At 36.8% G+C, this 18,687-nt stretch overlaps 1 protein-coding gene across 1 annotated transcript; it reads left to right on the top strand.

The window, feature by feature from the left end:
- The first annotated feature begins 122 nt into the window (after positions 1–122).
- On the top strand, positions 123–18,624 carry LOC117337760 (neurochondrin-like). The gene is made up of 19 exons (XM_033898872.1): positions 123–241; positions 1,662–1,767; positions 2,077–2,176; positions 2,380–2,465; positions 3,287–3,351; positions 3,939–4,081; positions 5,340–5,473; positions 5,833–5,898; positions 6,059–6,134; positions 6,872–7,041; positions 8,229–8,417; positions 8,901–9,019; positions 11,634–12,279; positions 12,635–12,758; positions 14,234–14,320; positions 14,968–15,129; positions 16,166–16,264; positions 16,947–17,064; positions 17,237–18,624. Exons 2-19 carry the CDS (start codon positions 1,684–1,686, stop codon positions 17,274–17,276), a joined length of 2,508 nt encoding a protein of 835 aa, XP_033754763.1. The 5' UTR covers positions 123–241; positions 1,662–1,683; the 3' UTR covers positions 17,277–18,624.
- The last annotated feature ends 63 nt before the right edge of the window (positions 18,625–18,687 follow it).

Here is an 18,687-nt window from a genome sequence, read left to right as displayed (position 1 = left end):
GACAAAATAGCACATTATTTCTTATTATGATATATATTCTATGAACAATATTTCTTCTTCTTTTTGACTGATACGGTATGATAATAATAGTCATTTATATGTTGCCTTCGAAATTAATTACGGACCCCTCCCTTGTAACTCTTCACTGTTCGTTTTCACAACGCGGACAGACGACACACGTGTGTATTGTGTACTGATGACAGCGAGAGCGCATACTTGAAATTTTATAATCGGAATAGTTGTAAGTATACATTAGCCAACTCAGTTATTGTTTTCACTCACCGAATACACTATACCGAAACCATTTACGTTAAATGGCTGACTGAATGCTCAACAAGAACATCACAAAAGATCAGTACTGTACTGTCCATCATACATGGGAATCGATATCAACTTTGTATCCTGTACTAGTACTAGAAACAAATATGATATAATATATTTTGTACCATAACTGTTAGTTTATATGATGAAGACAACTAAGTTTATAAACTTGTTTACGTACAATATACTTATTTTCTTAGAAATTCTGGTTTGAATCTAAATAATCCTAGTGTTGTCTAATTGATTTACAGCAGTTATTCATCAGAGTTTATGTTGTGAAATCAAGTGGTGTTATGTTACCAGAGTGAGTTGTCATACGGGTATCTGTATAACAATAATGTCAAAAGTATCTCGCCGTGTAAAAAACCTCTAACATTGTTGGAGTAGGATTGGGTAATGGTAAAGTGCAAGGCCTTCTGCAGGATAACTACCCAGAATCATCACAACAGCACCTAAAATTATAGTGACATCATAATATTTGCACTAGGTATTTCATGGGGTCCTAATGTATAGTTTGAAAGGAATATAAGTGGGGTCTTCTTAAAGCAGGATACATGTATACATAGTTTATAGACACACTCACATGGTAATATCATCACAGTAGTGTACACTATCAATAACCCAATGCAGATTGCAATGATCTACAAACGTGGCAGTGAACATAGCTGTAAAACATATGTGTTCACTGATGTGCTTTACTGAGACTGACGAACAATAGAACTCTCACTGGCATCAATCATCTGCTGACTTGTCACTTAGGCTTTAGTATGTCCATAAAGACAACTCATCCAATTTTAACCACATTATGTACACTATAAAAAAATACATAATATAATACTGAATAATAGTTACACTTTTGATAACTATAGTGATTTATAATTATATACCAGGCAAAAAAATTGAATTTTATCCCCCCAAATTTTCCAGCAATTAATTTCAAACCCTAAGACAGTTTTCAACCTAATGACTCTTCTGTATATGGATGGCTACAAAGTATCTGACAGACAACTTCTGATATCATAACTTCTGGAGGGGCCAAAATTGGTAATTATTGAGACAGGTCATTAAACTGGTCTTTAATGTTTGATGGTCTTTATACCAAAACATTATCACAGTTTCTTCGTTGGTGTAATAGGAGAGAATTCAATGACCAAACTGGGACTGAGAACACAGGACCTCGATCCTAACTCAAGTTCTAACCATTTGTGCTATAACTAGCCAGTCCAGTTCCTCTTACAACAATGTCTTTGACCCCCAAAAACACAATATCTTTTCTCCAGTTCCTCTTCATTAATATTGGTGGCCGAAGACTATACAAGAATTTTTTTTTTACTCTACAGATAATCTCTTAAGCAGAATATCATGGAGGAACCAAGCAGTGAAGCATGTTTGAAGGTGTTAAAAGACGCTAAATCTGACAATGAAAGATTTGCTGCTTTATTACTGGTATGTATTCTATGATTTCACTCAAGACTACCTGATTGTTGTGGTTTGACATACTGATACTATTAAGTAATATTGCTAGTAACGTTAGTACTTATATACTAAAATAGGGTTCTCTTTCTATAAAGTATACATAAATTTATAGTCTGTAAGTTACTGTAACAGAGAAACATTCTCTGGTATTTTTGTACTATTTCATTTTCCAGGCATAATTTGACTACAATCAGTATCTTGTTTGATGGAGGAAAATCTTCATGTCATCAAGAGAAAAGAAGGTTAACAATAATCATAGATAATCTTTTTTTATTTCAGATTGCAAAACTGACTAAAGCAAAAACTCTCTCAAGTCAAGAAAGGGATGAGTTGTTGTCAGCAATTGGTTTGAAGTTCATTATCAGGCTTCTGAAGTCTAGTAAGTTTTGTTATATTAAATCTATGTAAATACAGACAGTAATATGTTAGATATATAGTAAAAACTGCCTGTTAAGCAAATTTAGAGAATTTGATTTCAAAACTGATAGATAATAGTGATAATAAAAGACTTAAACTAGAGAATGTCTGTATATATTGTTATTACTGTCATGTAATAAAGATATTGGCTGTTATGTTTGACAGAGACTGCCCCAGAGGGATGTGCCGTTAGTCTGTATCAGTCGATTGCTCTCAGTATTTTGTCTGGTCTGTGTACTGAACCTCACCAGGTAAGAAGCCTACAGATCATCTATCTAAATACATAAACACAGTACTAATGTATAGTTAATAATGTTTGTAGGCGTTTTAATTTCACTTCATTTGCAGCCATTATCAATAAAGCTAATAACCAATAGATATTTATATATAAAATGTATGCACGAAAGTATAGGCATATTTTTGTGATTTTTTTTTTTTTTTCGCACCCAGGAAAAGGTTTATTTTCAGCATCAATGCATGGTTACAATGCGACATAAAGCATACTGTACGTATTTCTTTTTTAATTTCCTATGGGCTTAAAAATAATAAATAAAGAATGAAAACAGAGATAAAGTTAGATTTAGAGAGGGCGTGTGATAGTGCGGAGGGGGTGGGGTAGAGATGGGATAGGAATGAGACGGAAGTGGAGAAAGAAACTAGATAAATTCAGATTGCGAGAGGGAGATAAAAAGTAGGGGTGCAAGACAGAGGGAGGGAGAGATTAGGAAAAAGAGAGAGAAGTAGAGAAAAAACACTAAAAACTGGATAGATTGAGAGAGAGAAATGAAAAGTGGGGGTGTTAACTTGTACTGAGATATATATATATATAGAGAGAGACAGACAGACAGACAGACAGACAGAATTTTTGTGAAATTTAATGTTGGAGAATTAGTTATAAACTGGGTGAAATATCAGCTATTAACAACTATACAGTATACTTGCCTCACATATGTGTCTGTAAAGAGTGGAATATTGATGATACCGACAGTGTTGTTTGTAATTTCATTTGATAAAATTTAGATATTTGTGATGTATTCTCTGTGCAGATAACACCTTTTCCCTGTTATTTCAGATTGCTAACATAGGACTGAAGAAAAATATTGAAACCTTAAATGGGATAGTGTTGACGAACACAGGGTATGTACCAGACTTTTTTTACCGACCAGACCTTTTTATTTGCAAACTGTACGTGAAAATTCTGAATGCCCCACAGGCTAGCATCACTACATCACAATCAACTGCTAGCAGCAAAATGATATCTATCCAACATTCACTGATTTTCATATCTTTTATTCTGAGAGTTATGTCCCTTCTATGACTCTGATGAGTGTGCTTGCTATTGATATGTCATTTCAATGCTTCTCCTTTGAGTTATGCCCCTTTCAATATGTTCTTACATCAATTGAAGCCAGAGGAGTTAGTGGTATTATAAGTAGTTCTTTGACAAACAGTTACAGCTTGAGCTTGCCAACAATCACAGCATTTGTTCTAGAACAATGTTCCACCAATGAATTGTTAGAGAAGTGGATTTTTTTAGTTAAGATGTATTTACAGTATCACCACCATCATTTTTGTAATGAAATACTTTTAAGTTAAATGGAGATATAATTACCAAAAGGAATAAAAAAAATTGTGCATGTAGTTTTATTTCCTTTTTACTGTAACGGTATGTAAAGACAAAGTTCACAAAGTTTTTACCCAGTAAATTTTTATTGCACTGACAGTGAGGATGAGTTGGAGACAGCTATGGTCGCTGATTGTTATGACATACTACAAAACCTGGCTGCCACAGCAGATGGATGTGATCAGCTGTTGGCTAACTGGACACAAGTTACACTGTGCCGGGTCATCCTGGACAACCTGAATGGTGAGATAATCAGTAAACTATGGAAACTCGTATACCAAGGATCCTGGAAACAGGAGTTGTTTGTGAGAAAGTACTGAAGGTTATGTAGGTTTGGATCAAGTAGTGATACAGTCGAACCCGGTTATATTGAAATGCTCGGGGAATGGAAACATATTTCAAATTAACCAGTTTTCAATATAACCGGGATCAAGCCTGTGGCGGACATATATCAAAACCGCGCTACGTCAAACTACACACCATTGTTCGATTTAGTTAATCGATATTTTACTTAGTCAGTATTTACAATCAATTCCAATATGATAATAGTTTATCAGTTTATTAGAAATAATGTTAAATTCGACGGGAGAAGTCTTCGACTGTTGCTTGTTTTTGTTTATGTTGAGTTCGCGGACACACGTGAGAACAGTTTCCGGTACATCCGGGCTACTTTCCAAGAAACTACCGTCTGAAATCGGACCTGTGCGTCGGTGATAGATGGACTTTCAAGCGAATTGCTTGAGGGTCGTTGTCAATATCACTGTTCTGGTTACATTGTTATCATTTTCTGTCAAATCCCTGTCAATTTCGATGTATATCATAGCAGAAGCCAAAATAAGCTGTATTCCTCAAGGTATACTCGTAAACAAATACAAAAAACCTCAAGGTATACTCGTAAACAAATACAGATTCATGCTCATAACGAACGCATTTAATGATTAAAAGTCACATTTTGTTTGTATTGTGTAAATCAGAATTTCATTTTTACCTGTCTTTTGATCGGACGCACATACCGTAATGGCCAGTAATCGAAGCCAGTCGTGACGACTTTCAATTTAAGCGATATATAAACAATGGTTTAGCATTGCCGGGGCAATAATTTTCTTTCAAATAAAGCAATATTTCAAATAAACCGATTTCAAAATAACCGATGAACCAATACAAAGCCAAAGAAGGCATTTGGACGGGGATTTTCTTTCACATACTTCAAATTAAATGATATTTCAATATATCCGATTTCAAATTGAGTGGGTTCGACTGTATATACTAACAAATGATCTTCCGGTAATAAAAACAAAATCAAAAGTCAATTGATTATGATGAAAAAGTAAGTGCTCAATTGCAGTTGGCAACAATCAAAATAGTTTTAAACTTGTAATTTTCCTTGAGAGGGTTACATATTTTCGCTAAATTTTAGAACTTTTATATCTAGTACATTGTTATACATGTCACATTTCTATCTTTCCTGTTTGCTGAAGTTTTTATATCATTTTCTATACAGGAGCGGATAGAGCAGAGGGTGTGTTGAGGTGTATGTTGTCTGTGGCGGGACCCAGGGTGTGGCTGACACACAGACAGACTAAGCTTCTTCACAGCATGATGGTGCATCTTGTACGATCATTCAACAAGTTTCAGGTAATGGTATACAGTTGGTTTTTTCTGGGGTAATATTTTCTGGAGGAATTGCAGTGGTTGTATGGTACGTGGCACAGTAAAAACAATCTCACTTTTCATCTGTGTGACCAGGGTTTGATCAGACTTGAAAAGGTATTTGGGTTACCTGCCAACCAGGTGGGTTTTCTCTGGGTACCAGTTTTCTCTCATAGTTGAGTGTATCATTGTAATCACAATACTTTTGCAATTGTTATAAAATAATTTCTATTTTAGAAAACACATGTACCGGTATAAGTTAGGCATGTCCTTGCCTCATGATGGAATAGAAAATGTTTTGCTTTGTGAGTATAATCATGTATTAACCTTTACCTATTTTATAGGATGACAACAAATTTGAAATGTGTGGCTTCCTACAACAAATGCTTCAGAGTATTCCAGATGAAATGGTAAGTAAAACTCTTTAAACATTCCAGATAATATGTTGTCTTTCTTGATATATCTAACTTGTGATAAATGTGAGATTATATAAACTACAATATAGGCCTTTGAATTATTATAAGATCATAGTGACAATTTTCTCAATTTTTGAATGAATTTTTATTGTAGGTTGAAGAATGTAAGAAAAGTACCTGGCAGCCTGTCTTAGTGAAAACGATGAGGGACATTTTTACCAGTAGACTAGGTAAATCTGTCAACTGATTTTGGATTATAATTACTGATCATTTGATAACAAGTAATTATCAAACGGGATAAGTAGAATCTTACATGTTTATCTCAACCTTTATGTAAGAGTTTGGCTGGACAACACAAGACGTGCCAAGTGCTGACCAGTCAAACTCTTATATGATAGTTGAGATATGCCTGTCCATGGAACAGACACATATTTGATTATTTTTCTCACATACTTTGAAAAAAACAGTAACAAATTATAAGTTGTTGTGAAAACAGTAACAAATTATAAGTTGTTGTGAAACCTATTCATCGCACCATGATATATGTTCCATGAAATCTGCGTCAAAATTGATGACTTTATCAGTTTGTGACATGGTTACAGTACATACAATGATGACAATGCACTATTGTGAGTAGCATCATCAAGCTTCCCAGCTGTGTGAGATAGAATTATTCGATCCCTAGCAACCATGGGATCACCCTGTGAAGTATGTGAATTCTTGCTCATGTATCTATCAAGTCATAAAATGGGCAAGTTACAAGAATTTGATGAGTGATAAAAGACAATAAAGTCAATAAGAAATAAATCAAAAGTTTGCAACATCCCATGATAATGTTTGAGAAAATTTCAATATGGGACAATTGCCAATTAATTGCAAATCAATAATTAGTAATTCATCTTTCACCGCTAATTAATTCCAACTAACATTATCATTCAGCCTCCAAAATCTTGTGTTTCTTGTTCAGGTGAGGAGCAGCGGAATCCCACTCTGTGTCTGGTCGCTGTGATGATTGACCGCCTGGGAGTGACCATAGTCCTTCCTCCACTGACCCCTGACTGCCAACTTCTCCTGGTCATTACTCACCTGAGCTGTATAGAAATCAGGATGATTTTAGAAAATTTCCCATTTGAGCAGGTATGTTTGATAGTGGTGGTAAATTTTTAAAGTACATATTTTATGTTATCTTGTTATTAAATGAGCTAAGCAAAAATTAACATTGGATGAAGATGACTTTTTCCAGTAATGTCAAATATTTGAATTTCTGGAAAATTTTCTACTAAGCAGGTGGTAAACTGATTTGTGACACTATGTAGAAGTACTTTATGGAAGGATTTGATATCACAGATCTGTTTCTAGAACTTCAGGTCACATTTGTGTTTGAACAGTTATACATGTGTTGTGAATGTACGTGACAAGCTGACTTCCCTAAGCGAAGGTGTTTATGTCACCTCCTCTTGAAGGTGTTTATGTCACCTCCTCTTGAAGGTGATGTTCGGCCGTGCGTGACTACAATCGGCGTAGTCTACAATTGGTCAAGCTCGTATTAGGATGTATTTTACGCAACCATACTTGTGTGATCGTAGACTACACCGGCCATTGTCGGCAATATAGATATTGAGTATATAACATTGTATATTCGGTCATCTTTCACAACACATGTAGTATTTCTACTTTTACTTGGTATGGTCTCTGTATTATGATATCAACTATTGAATTATAAATCAATCAATATCAATTAATCAATATCAGAATAACTGAGATTTCAGTAAATACTAAAAGTACTATCAGAAAGACTGAATCTTGCTGTATGTTCATTGATGATGGAATGAACTGGGTCTCGAGAGAAATTAAATGTTAACTGAATAAACTAATTCCATTGCACTTGAAATTTGGCTACAGCAGAATATTGTTGAAAGAGAAGGTTGATGTGTTTTGTAAACTGTTACCTGTTTAAACATTCTCTACCATGTCTGACCAGGCTGTGGAGAGGGCTGATGTGTTTTGTAGCTGTTACCTGTTTAAACATTCTCTACCATGTCGGACCAGGTTGTGGAGAGGGCTGATCTGTTGTGTAGACTGTTACCTGTTTAAACATTCTCTACCATGTCTGACCAGGCTGTGGAGAGGGCTGATGTGTTTTGTAAACTGTTACCTGTATAAACATTCTCTACCATGTCTGACCAGGTTGTGGAGAGGGCTGATGTGTTTTGTAAACTGTTACCTGTTTAAACATTCTCTACCATGTCTGACCAGGTTGTGGAGAGGGCTGATGTGTTGTGTAGCTGTTACCTGTTTAAACATTCTCTACCATGTCTGACCAGGTTGTGGAGAGGGCTGATGTGTTGTGTAGCTGTTACCTGTTGATGGAGAATATCATTTACTACATGACCATGTCCCCATCACTGAAGCTGGATGAAAAACAGGTTACACAACTCCACCATGCCATGGTTGGCTCTGTCAATGCTATCTTGGGTTTTCTCCGGGAAGTCTCAGAGAGGGAAAACTCACATGTATGTAAATCTTGTTGTTGTCACCTTTTCTTTAAAACTTTACTCAGTTTCAGACTCTGCTAAAATATAAACTCAATTGGAGGACTTTAGTTCAGTTAACAGCAGTTGTTGTTATCTTATTAAATAGTTAACAAGATTTAGGAGGGTAATTGAACCACAAGGACCTTCCGACCAAAAATGTCTTTTACAAAGTCGTTTTGTGACATTGTTTTTGTTTAATTTTATTAAATATGTTTAATTTTATCAAATTGTCAGAACATATATCTAAATTTTGGTTAGCTGTCAGTCATAACCACTAAAAACCGCATTATTTTGCCCACATAACTTCAATCCTTGCATTTTTCAAAATGAGATTTGCTTGTTGGTAATTTGGCATTCTTTCTTGGATTATACTTACTGATGAATTTAAGATAAAGGTATTTGTTTCTGTCTTAAAGAATAAGATTACCAGTTGGTTAAGATTTTATAATTGTGATCTTACAGACATACCCTGAGCCAGTAGTGATTGCCACTGTCCGAGTGCTTGGTGTCTGGATGTCTGAGGAGACCTCCGCCCTAAAGGAGCACACATATGCCTTGCTGCCTTTTCTACTCAAAGTCTGGTGAGGACATTCTACATTCTGTACTGATTATCAAAGTCTGGTGAGGACATTCTACATTCTGTACTGATTATCAAAGTCTGGTGAGGACATTCTACATTCTGTACTGATTATCAAAGTCTGGTGAGGACATTCTACATTCTGTATTGATTATCAAAGTCTGGTGAGGACATTCTACATTCTGTACTGATTATCAAAGTCTGGTGAGGACATTCTACATTCTGTACTGATTATCAAAGTCTGGTGAGGACCATTCTTACATTCTGTACTGATTATCAAAGTCTGGTGAGGACATTCTACATTCTGTACTGATTATCAAAGTCTGGTGAGGACCATTCTACATTCTGTACTGATTATCAAAGTCTGGTGAGGACATTCTACATTCTGTACTGATTATCAAAGTCTGGTGAGGACATTCTACATTCTGTACTGATTATCAAAGTCTGGTGAGGACATTCTACATTCTGTACTGATTATCAAAGTCTGGTGAGGACATTCTACATTCTGTACTGATTATCAAAGTCTGGTGAGGACATTCTACATTCTGTACTGATTATCAAAGTCTGGTGAGGACATTCTACATTCTGTATCGATTATCAAAGTCTGGTGAGGACATTCTACATTCTGTACTGATTATCAAAGTCTGGTGAGACCATTCTACATTCTGTACTGATTATCAAAGTCTGGTGAGGACATTCTACATTCTGTACTGATTATCAAAGTCTGGTGAGGACATTCTACATTCTGTATTCATTATCAAAGTCTGGTGAGGACATTCTACATTCTGTATTGATTATCAAAGTCTGGTGAGGACATTCTACATTCTGTACTGATTATCAAAGTCTGGTGAGGACATTCTACATTCTGTACTGATTATCAAAGTCTGGTGAGGACATTCTACATTCTGTACTGATTATCAAAGTCTGGTGAGGACATTCTACATTCTGTACTGATTATCAAAGTCTGGTGAGGACATTCTACATTCTGTATTGATTATCAAAGTCTGGTGAGGACATTCTACATTCTGTATTGATTATCAAAGTCTGGTGAGGACATTCTACATTCTGTATTGATTATCAAAGTCTGGTGAGGACATTCTACATTCTGTACTGATTATCAAAGTCTGGTGAGGACATTCTACATTCTGTATTGATTATCAAAGTCTGGTGAGGACATTCTACATTCTGTACTGATTATCAAAGTCTGGTGAGGACATTCTACATTCTGTACTGATTATCAAAGTCTGGTGAGGACATTCTACATTCTGTACTGATTATCAAAGTCTGGTGAGGACATTCTACATTCTGTACTGATTATCAAAGTCTGGTGAGGACATTCTACATTCTGTACTGATTATCAAAGTCTGGTGAGGACATTCTACATTCTGTATTGATTATCAAAGTCTGGTGAGGACATTCTACATTCTGTACTGATTATCAAAGTCTGGTGAGGACATTCTACATTCTGTACTGATTATCAAAGTCTGGTGAGGACATTCTACATTCTGTACTGATTATCAAAGTCTGGTGAGGACATTCTACATTCTGTACTGATTATCAAAGTCTGGTGAGGACATTCTACATTCTGTATTGATTATCAAAGTCTGGTGAGGACATTCTACATTCTGTACTGATTATCAAAGTCTGGTGAGGACATTCTACATTCTGTATTGATTATCAAAGTCTGGTGAGGACATTCTACATTCTGTACTGATTATCAAAGTCTGGTGAGGACATTCTACATTCTGTACTGATTATCAAAGTCTGGTGAGGACATTCTACATTCTGTACTGATTATCAAAGTCTGGTGAGGACATTCTACATTCTGTACTGATTATCAAAGTCTGGTGAGGACATTCTACATTCTGTACTGATTATCAAAGTCTGGTGAGGACATTCTACATTCTGTACTGATTATCAAAGTCTGGTGAGACCATTCTACATTCTGTACTGATTATCAAAGTCTGGTGAGGACATTCTACATTCTGAACTGATTATCAAAGTCTGGTGAGGACATTCTACATTCTGTACTGATTATCAAAGTCTGGTGAGGACCATTCTACATTCTGTATTGATTATCAAAGTCTGGTGAGGACATTCTACATTCTGTATTGATTATCAAAGTCTGGTGAGGACATTCTACATTCTGTACTGATTATCAAAGTCTGGTGAGACCATTCTACATTCTGTACTGATTATCAAAGTCTGGTGCAACCATTCTACATTCTGTACTGATTATCAAAGTCTGGTGAGGACATTCTACATTCTGTACTGATTATCAAAGTCTGGTGAGGACATTCTACATTCTGTATTGATTATCAAAGTCTGGTGAGGACATTCTACATTCTGTATTGATTATCAAAGTCTGGTGGTGTACTAGAATCAACCATCCAAATCTCAGGTATAATTTACAATTTACTAGTAAATTATTATATAGGTTTGTTTTCTGTGAATGGTATCGGTACATCTAGTCAATGATTAGATCTAAGTAGCTTCAAAGGGTATTTGTTAAGCTTTGTCTTCCATATTTTATATTAAATGAATTATCTTAGTTTTTGTGAGGTTACTTGCATTTTGCGAATCTCATATTTTCAAAATTTGTTTTGTTGATTTTGTAGTAAACAACAGGTGCAATCAAGAAATATGACAAAAGTCGATGATGATAAAATCAAGAAATGTCTCAAAACATCAACAGGGCCATCTAAACAACATGAGCAAGATCCTGTAAACCATTCAGAGAAACCTTCCCTAAAGGAAGACACTGCTGGTCCAGAGGGTTCATCTTCAATGGTCAACTCTGGGTCAGAGGTCAAACAAAGCAGTAGTCCTGCTGAAGATACTATTTCTGTTTCTATGGGACAATGCAACATTAAATGTGATTATAATTCAGACAATTCCAGACCATCTGAGGAAAAACGTGTGTCAGACGAGGGAGATAAAGTGCTAAATACTACATATCACAAGGAAACAAACAACAATGTGACAGACAAACCTAAACCTAAATCAGTGTCATTTAACACAGAAGTCTGTGGAGATTGTGGAACTGATGGTAGTGGGTATGGGATCAAATCTGACACTGAAGGTGACCACAGCTGTAAGGATATCGATTTACTTCGATTTCTGTTACCAGCATTCTGTCACTTGATGGCAGAGGACGAGTCACGCCAGATATTGCTTACAAACAATACACAAACTCTACTAGTCGATTACTTTAAGCAGTGTCTCAGCACAGTCTTGGAGGGAGATGATCTCAAAGAGGCAAAGGTAATTATAAGTTTTGTTTCATAATAGGTTTATAGAGAAATAATCACAGTTAAGTTTAGGCTCTGAAGATGATGACATTCAAACAGGTAAAGGTTAGTGTTGTTTCCAAAGACTTCTTGTGAACATTTGAATCATAGCTGTACAAAGGGAACAGAGACTTTTATATAATAAAAGAAGTTGTAAAACACATCTCTCATTCCTCTCCATAATTAAAAAGTGATACATTGTTCAAGATATTTCAAGTCTTTTTTCATACAAATATTTATTGGAAATACATAGAGGTTAGTACATTGAATTCAGTACTCTACATGCTGAACAGTTTGTGTGGGTATTTACCATCAGTGAAACATTTCAGGGAAGTTTGCTGGTGGTTTGTGGAGCCCTGATGAACCTGGTGGTGTTGGAGAAAGATCTGATCAATGAGGATAAGGACATGCACATCCTATGTCAGGCTGTGGTGGAGGCTGTACCACTCCTCTGTAAGTATACTGTACACAGTTCCCCGTGTCAGGACTGTACCACTCCTCTGTAAGTATACTGTATACAGTTCCCCGTGTCAGGCTGTACCGCTCCTCTGTAAGTATACTGTATACAGTTCCCCGTGTCAGACTGTACCACTCCTCTGTAAGTATACTGTACACAGTTCCCCGTGTCAGACTGTACCACTCCTCTGTAAGTATACTGTATACTGTATACAGTTCCCCGTGTCAGACTGTACCGCTCCTCTGTAAGTATACTGTATACAGTTCCCCGTGTCAGACTGTACCACTCCTCTGTAAGTATACTGTATACAGTTCCCCGTGTCAGACTGTACCACTCCTCTGTAAGTATACTGTATACAGTTCCCCGTGCCAGGCTGTACCGCTCCTCTGTAAGTATACTGTATACAGTTCCCCGTGTTGGGCTGTACCACTCTGTAAGTATACTGTATACAGTTCCCCGTGTCGGGCTGTACCACTCTGTAAGTATACTGTATACAGTTCCCCGTGTCAGGCTGTACCACTCCTCTGTAAGTATACTGTATACAGTTCCCCGTGTCAGGCTGTACCACTCTGTAAGTATACTGTATACAGTTCCCCGTGTCAGGCTGTACCACTCTGTAAGTATACTGTATACAGTTCCCCGTGTCACTCTGTACCACTCCTCTGTAAGTATACTGTATACAGTTCCCCGTGTCAGACTGTACCACTCCTCTGTAAGTATACTGTATACAGTTCCCCGTGTCGGACTGTACCACTCCTCTGTAAGTATACTGTATACAGTTCCCCGTGTCGGACTGTACCACTCCTCTGTAAGTATACTGTATACAGTTCCCCGTGTCGGACTGTACCACTCCTCTGTAAGTATACTGTATACAGTTCCCCGTGTCGGACTGTACCACTCCTCTGTAAGTATACTGTATACAGTTCCCCGTGTCGGACTGTACCACTCCTCTGTAAGTATACTGTATACAGTTCCCCATGTCGGACTGTACCACTCCTCTGTAAGTATACTGTATACAGTTCCCCGTGTCGGACTGTACCACTCCTCCATAAGTTTACTGTATACAGTTCCCCGTGTCGGACTGTACCACTCCTCCGTAAGTATACTGTATACAGTTCCCCGTGTCGGACTGTACCACTCCTCCGTAAGTATACTGTATACAGTTCCCCGTGTCGGGCTGTACCACTCCTCTGTAAGTATACTGTATACAGTTCCCCGTGTCGGCTGTACCACTCCTCTGTAAGTATACTGTATACAGTTCCCCGTGTCAGGCTGTACCACTCCTCTGTAAGTATACTGTATACAGTTCCCCGTGTCAGGCTGTACCACTCCTCTGTAAGTATACTGTATACAGTTCCCTGTGTCAGGACTGTGATAAAGGCTACACAGTGCTTGTTTGTGTTAATCCTTATTCAAATTTTGCTGTATTTAAACTACTTAAATTTCTGTTTAACATATTGTTTCATTGCAGTTAACCAAGAAGACTATCTGATTGCTTGGTGTAACCTTGTTACATTGGGAATGTTCCTGTTACTTCGACAATACAAAACCTCCAAAGGTAATATTTTCCTTGTGTCAGACAATTAGGGCTCTTTCAGTAAAATATTTACCCAGCAGGAGGACTCCAGGTTTGTCACACAAATACTTTAAAATAAGCTGCATTTTATCCTGCGCCTAGCATGCATGGAAATAGTTTATTGGTAGACTCCTCCATCATATATATATATTACTAAAATAGCCATTAGGGTATTGACTGTCGTTTGTTTAGAATATTGACCTCTGTAATATGATAAGTGACATTTATTGTTCTGTGAATAGTCTCAGATGTCTAATGTCACATATTTACGGCTGGAAATTCTGGTTCTGTGAAGTCACATGAAAACAAATATACCTGTCATAGTCAGATCAATTTGATTTCACCATATTGACTCCTTTCTATGATATTGATCTTTGATGAAAGTTTATGCAACTCATCTTGTTATGATACAAATATTTGTAAAATTTTGTGGGGGGAAAATCATCTTTAAGGTTTAAGAAATTAACTTTGAAACCAATGAGAGTTTTGACTCTTGCTGTTATATTGACCTTTGTTAAGTATTTCAAAACATATTCAGAATATTTTTCAGTATAGAAAAAAGGACCTTATAATAAAAAATAAGTATACTAAATGAACACAAGAAATCATACCATTCCCTTTGGTTACAGTACTTTCTGACCAGAAATCGAAGTTCTTCACCGTGGTGATGTCATTTGTGAAGGGTCCGTTCACCAGTAAGACCCACAAACAGGTGGATGTGGTCGAGATCAGCGACATCTACACACCCGTATGGGAGGATGTTTCTGAACTGTGGCATCTTACTCTTCAGGGTAAGTGTTGACAAACTGTGTATTCTTTCTGATAAATCAGAAAACTTTATATATATATATCAAAATATATAACATGAAATAATGCTTATTAAGTATACAAATATGTTTAAGATAAATAGAATTCCTTTCAATAAGTTATATCTTGTTATTGTTTGCTTCTGGGAAATATCTAGGAGTTAGTTGGGTCAATTCCTTGAAATTGGTTCATTAAATATATAAAAAATATCTTGAATCCTTTTGGTCAGTTCCATTCAGACTTAATCTGGTGCTTCTTGGTTTTTAATACTGCTTTTCAGGATTTCATTTTGCAATCGAATAACCACAACTCTCATTAAAGAAATACCTGTATTGGCTAGAACATAATTATCTACACCTGCTGTGAGTAGTAGGACCCTTATCTTTAAGACTGGAGGTTGTCTACACCTGCTGTGAGTAGTAGGACCCTTATCTTTAAGACTGGAGGTTGTCTACACCAGCTGTGAGTAGTAGGACCCTTATCTTTAAGACTGGAGGTTATCTACACCAGCTGTGAGTAGTAGGACCCTGATCTTTAAGACTGGAGGTTATCTACACCTGCTGTGAGTAGTAGGACCCTGATCTTTAAGACTGGAGGTTATCTACACCAGCTGTGAGTAGTAGGACCCTGATCTTTAAGACTGGAGGTTATCTACACCAGCTGTGAGTAGTAGGACCCTGATCTTAAAGACTGGAGGTTATCTACACCAGCTGTGAGTAGTAGGACCCTGATCTTTAAGACTGGAGGTTGTCTACACCAGCTGTGAGTAGTAGGACCCTGATCTTTAAGACTGGAGGTTATCTACACCAGCTGTGAGTAGGACCCTAATCTTTAAGACTGGAGGTTATCTACACCAGCTGTGAGTAGGACCCTGATCTTTAAGACTGGAGGTTATCTACACCAGCTGTGGGTAGGACCCTATACTAATCTTTAAGACTGGAGGTTATCTACACCAGCTGTGAGTAGGACCCTGATCTATAAGACTGGTGGTATTGTCTGATATCACACTTTATATTTCAGCCATTTGTGAGTGTATCCCTCTGTTTCCTGTGCTTTCTCACACACTGCTGTCCACTGGAGTTTTACCTCACTGGAAAAAACTCTTAAATAAGATCTCGGGTATGTATAAGGGTGTACCATCCAGGTATCAAGTATTTTACCTCACTGGAAAAAACTCTTAAATAAGGTCTCGGGTATGTATAAGGGTGTACCAACTGGAAAAAACTCTTAAATAAGGTCTCGGGTATGTATAAGGGTGTACCAACTGGAAAAAACTCTTAAATAAGGTCTCGGGTATGTATAAGGGTGTACCAACTGGAAAAAACTCTTAAATAAGATCTCGGGTATGTATAAGGGTGTACCAACAGGAAAAAACTCTTAAATAAGGTCTCGGGTATGTATAAAGGTGTACCAACTGGAAAAAACTCTTAAATAAGATCTCGGGTATGTATGAGGGTGTACCAACTGGAAAAAACTCTTAAATAAGATCTCGGGTATGTATAAGGGTGTACCAACTGGAAAAAACTCTTAAATAAGGTCTCGGGTATGTATGAGGGTGTATCATCCAGGTATAAGTATACATGAGCCTTCGTTTTCTTCAGAGACATTTGCATATCTTAATTGTTGCCTGCATTGTTTTAGTTAAAAATGATATTTTCAAATACTAGTACAAAATCTTTTTTTTTTTGGGGGGGGGGATTTTATGTTTGTGATAATTACATATGCTCCAGAACAATACTAAATACAAAAGACAATATCTTAAATGGCTTCCAAGTAATCATTGATCTTTGTTGGTGTTTAGGTAAGGGTGTCCCAGACAGCGTTCAGCACAGCATACTAAACCTGATCACAGTTGCAGTCAAAACCAGCCCCAAAGTACGAGAAGTTGCCAAGACAACAGGCTACCTTGACATATCACAGTAAGTAAAATATGTTCGTGGTAAATAGTGTGTTGAGATTTAGTGAACTAATCAGTTAAGTTGGTACATTTTCTGTAAGAAACCTTTAGAATGTAAATATAATGATCTGGATATGAATGATGTCAGTCATAAATGTGAAACCAATTGAATTTTTATTAATTCATACTTACAGAACTTACAAGCAGACAGAACTACAAAGCTTACTGACTTAAAACTCGCAAATCACTGTTCCACACACATCACTGACTTCAACCAGGAGAAATATCGACGAGTGATCCACACACATCGCTGACTTGAACCAGGAGAAATATCGATGAGTGGTCCACACACATCGCTGACTTGAACCAGGAGAAATATCGATGAGTGGTCCACACACATCACTGACTTGAACCAGGAGAAATATCGACGAGTGGTCCACTCGCATCACTGACTTGAACTAAGAGAAATATCGACGAGTGGTCCACACACGGCACTGACTTCAACCAGGAAAAATATTGACAAGTGTTCGACACACAATTGTTTGATTCGTTTTAAAACATTTACTGCATCATAAAAGTGCATATTAAGTTTTACTACAAGTGTTAGTCTTGTTATTCTAGTGGTACGTCTGAACCTGGTATATCTGGCACTATATCTGTATTTATATGATTTAGAAATGGATGGTCAGTTGGCACAGTGGTAACACACTTGTCTTTAACATCGGCCCGGGGTAGACTCCTCAATCAGAGGTTTTCCCCGGTTACTCCGGTTTTCTCCCACAGTAGGACCCCTTGCGCACTGCCATCAAGGCAAACAAACGTGATCAATATACATGTATGTTGGTATAACTTGTTTCGCAATTGTGTAACAAATAATGTTCAATTTTTTTTAATTTTTTTTTTTATCTTTTTGTCCTTCGGAGTCATGTTTTCTAATAATTCACATATAAAAATGGTGCACCTTATGTTCGTAGCAACTACATACTTTATGGTGAGCTTTTGAAAAGGGAATTTCTATGGTGATGTCTCCCGTGATAGAATAAAGTGCTGTACAATTAATTCTTATTCTGTTTAGTTCAGTCTGATGTTGAAGGTACATGTACTAAAAAGATCACTTGTCATTCAGTTTTGAGTACAATTATATTAGTCTATTTACACAATTTATTGACAACAAAAGAAAAACTTTAACATTTCTGATATCGTGTATCACGAGAGATAAAATTCATAGAGTGGCACATGTATCTATATAGATCAACGTTATTCTGTAATCGGTCAGCCTTCTGTTTACACCGGTGGACCATTGACAATATCAATAGCCCAATAGGTAGTAAAGTTACTTCTTTAGGTGTATTGACAGTTGGGTGTGTTGTGTGTCATCTCCGCCGCCAAACAAAAGGAGCCCATACTACAGATCTAGACATACGAGCATGTTCATGCATGACCGATCCTTTTGGACAATTTCTGTGAATTGTGCGCATAGTATCTTTTCAACAAACTCATGCACATACTATATATGTTTTGGCAGCCGGTTTAATTTGGAGACTTAATAAAATAACGAACATCAAAATAAATATCAAATATACCTAATTTTGTTTTGTCGTTGATCTTGTAAACCTCTCCAATGCCAAACAACATAATCTCCAAC

Source organism: Pecten maximus, chromosome 11 (assembly GCF_902652985.1).
Source record: "Pecten maximus chromosome 11, xPecMax1.1, whole genome shotgun sequence".
Taxonomy (NCBI): domain Eukaryota; kingdom Metazoa; phylum Mollusca; class Bivalvia; order Pectinida; family Pectinidae; genus Pecten; species Pecten maximus.
This window is presented reverse-complemented; position numbering and strand designations above follow the sequence as displayed.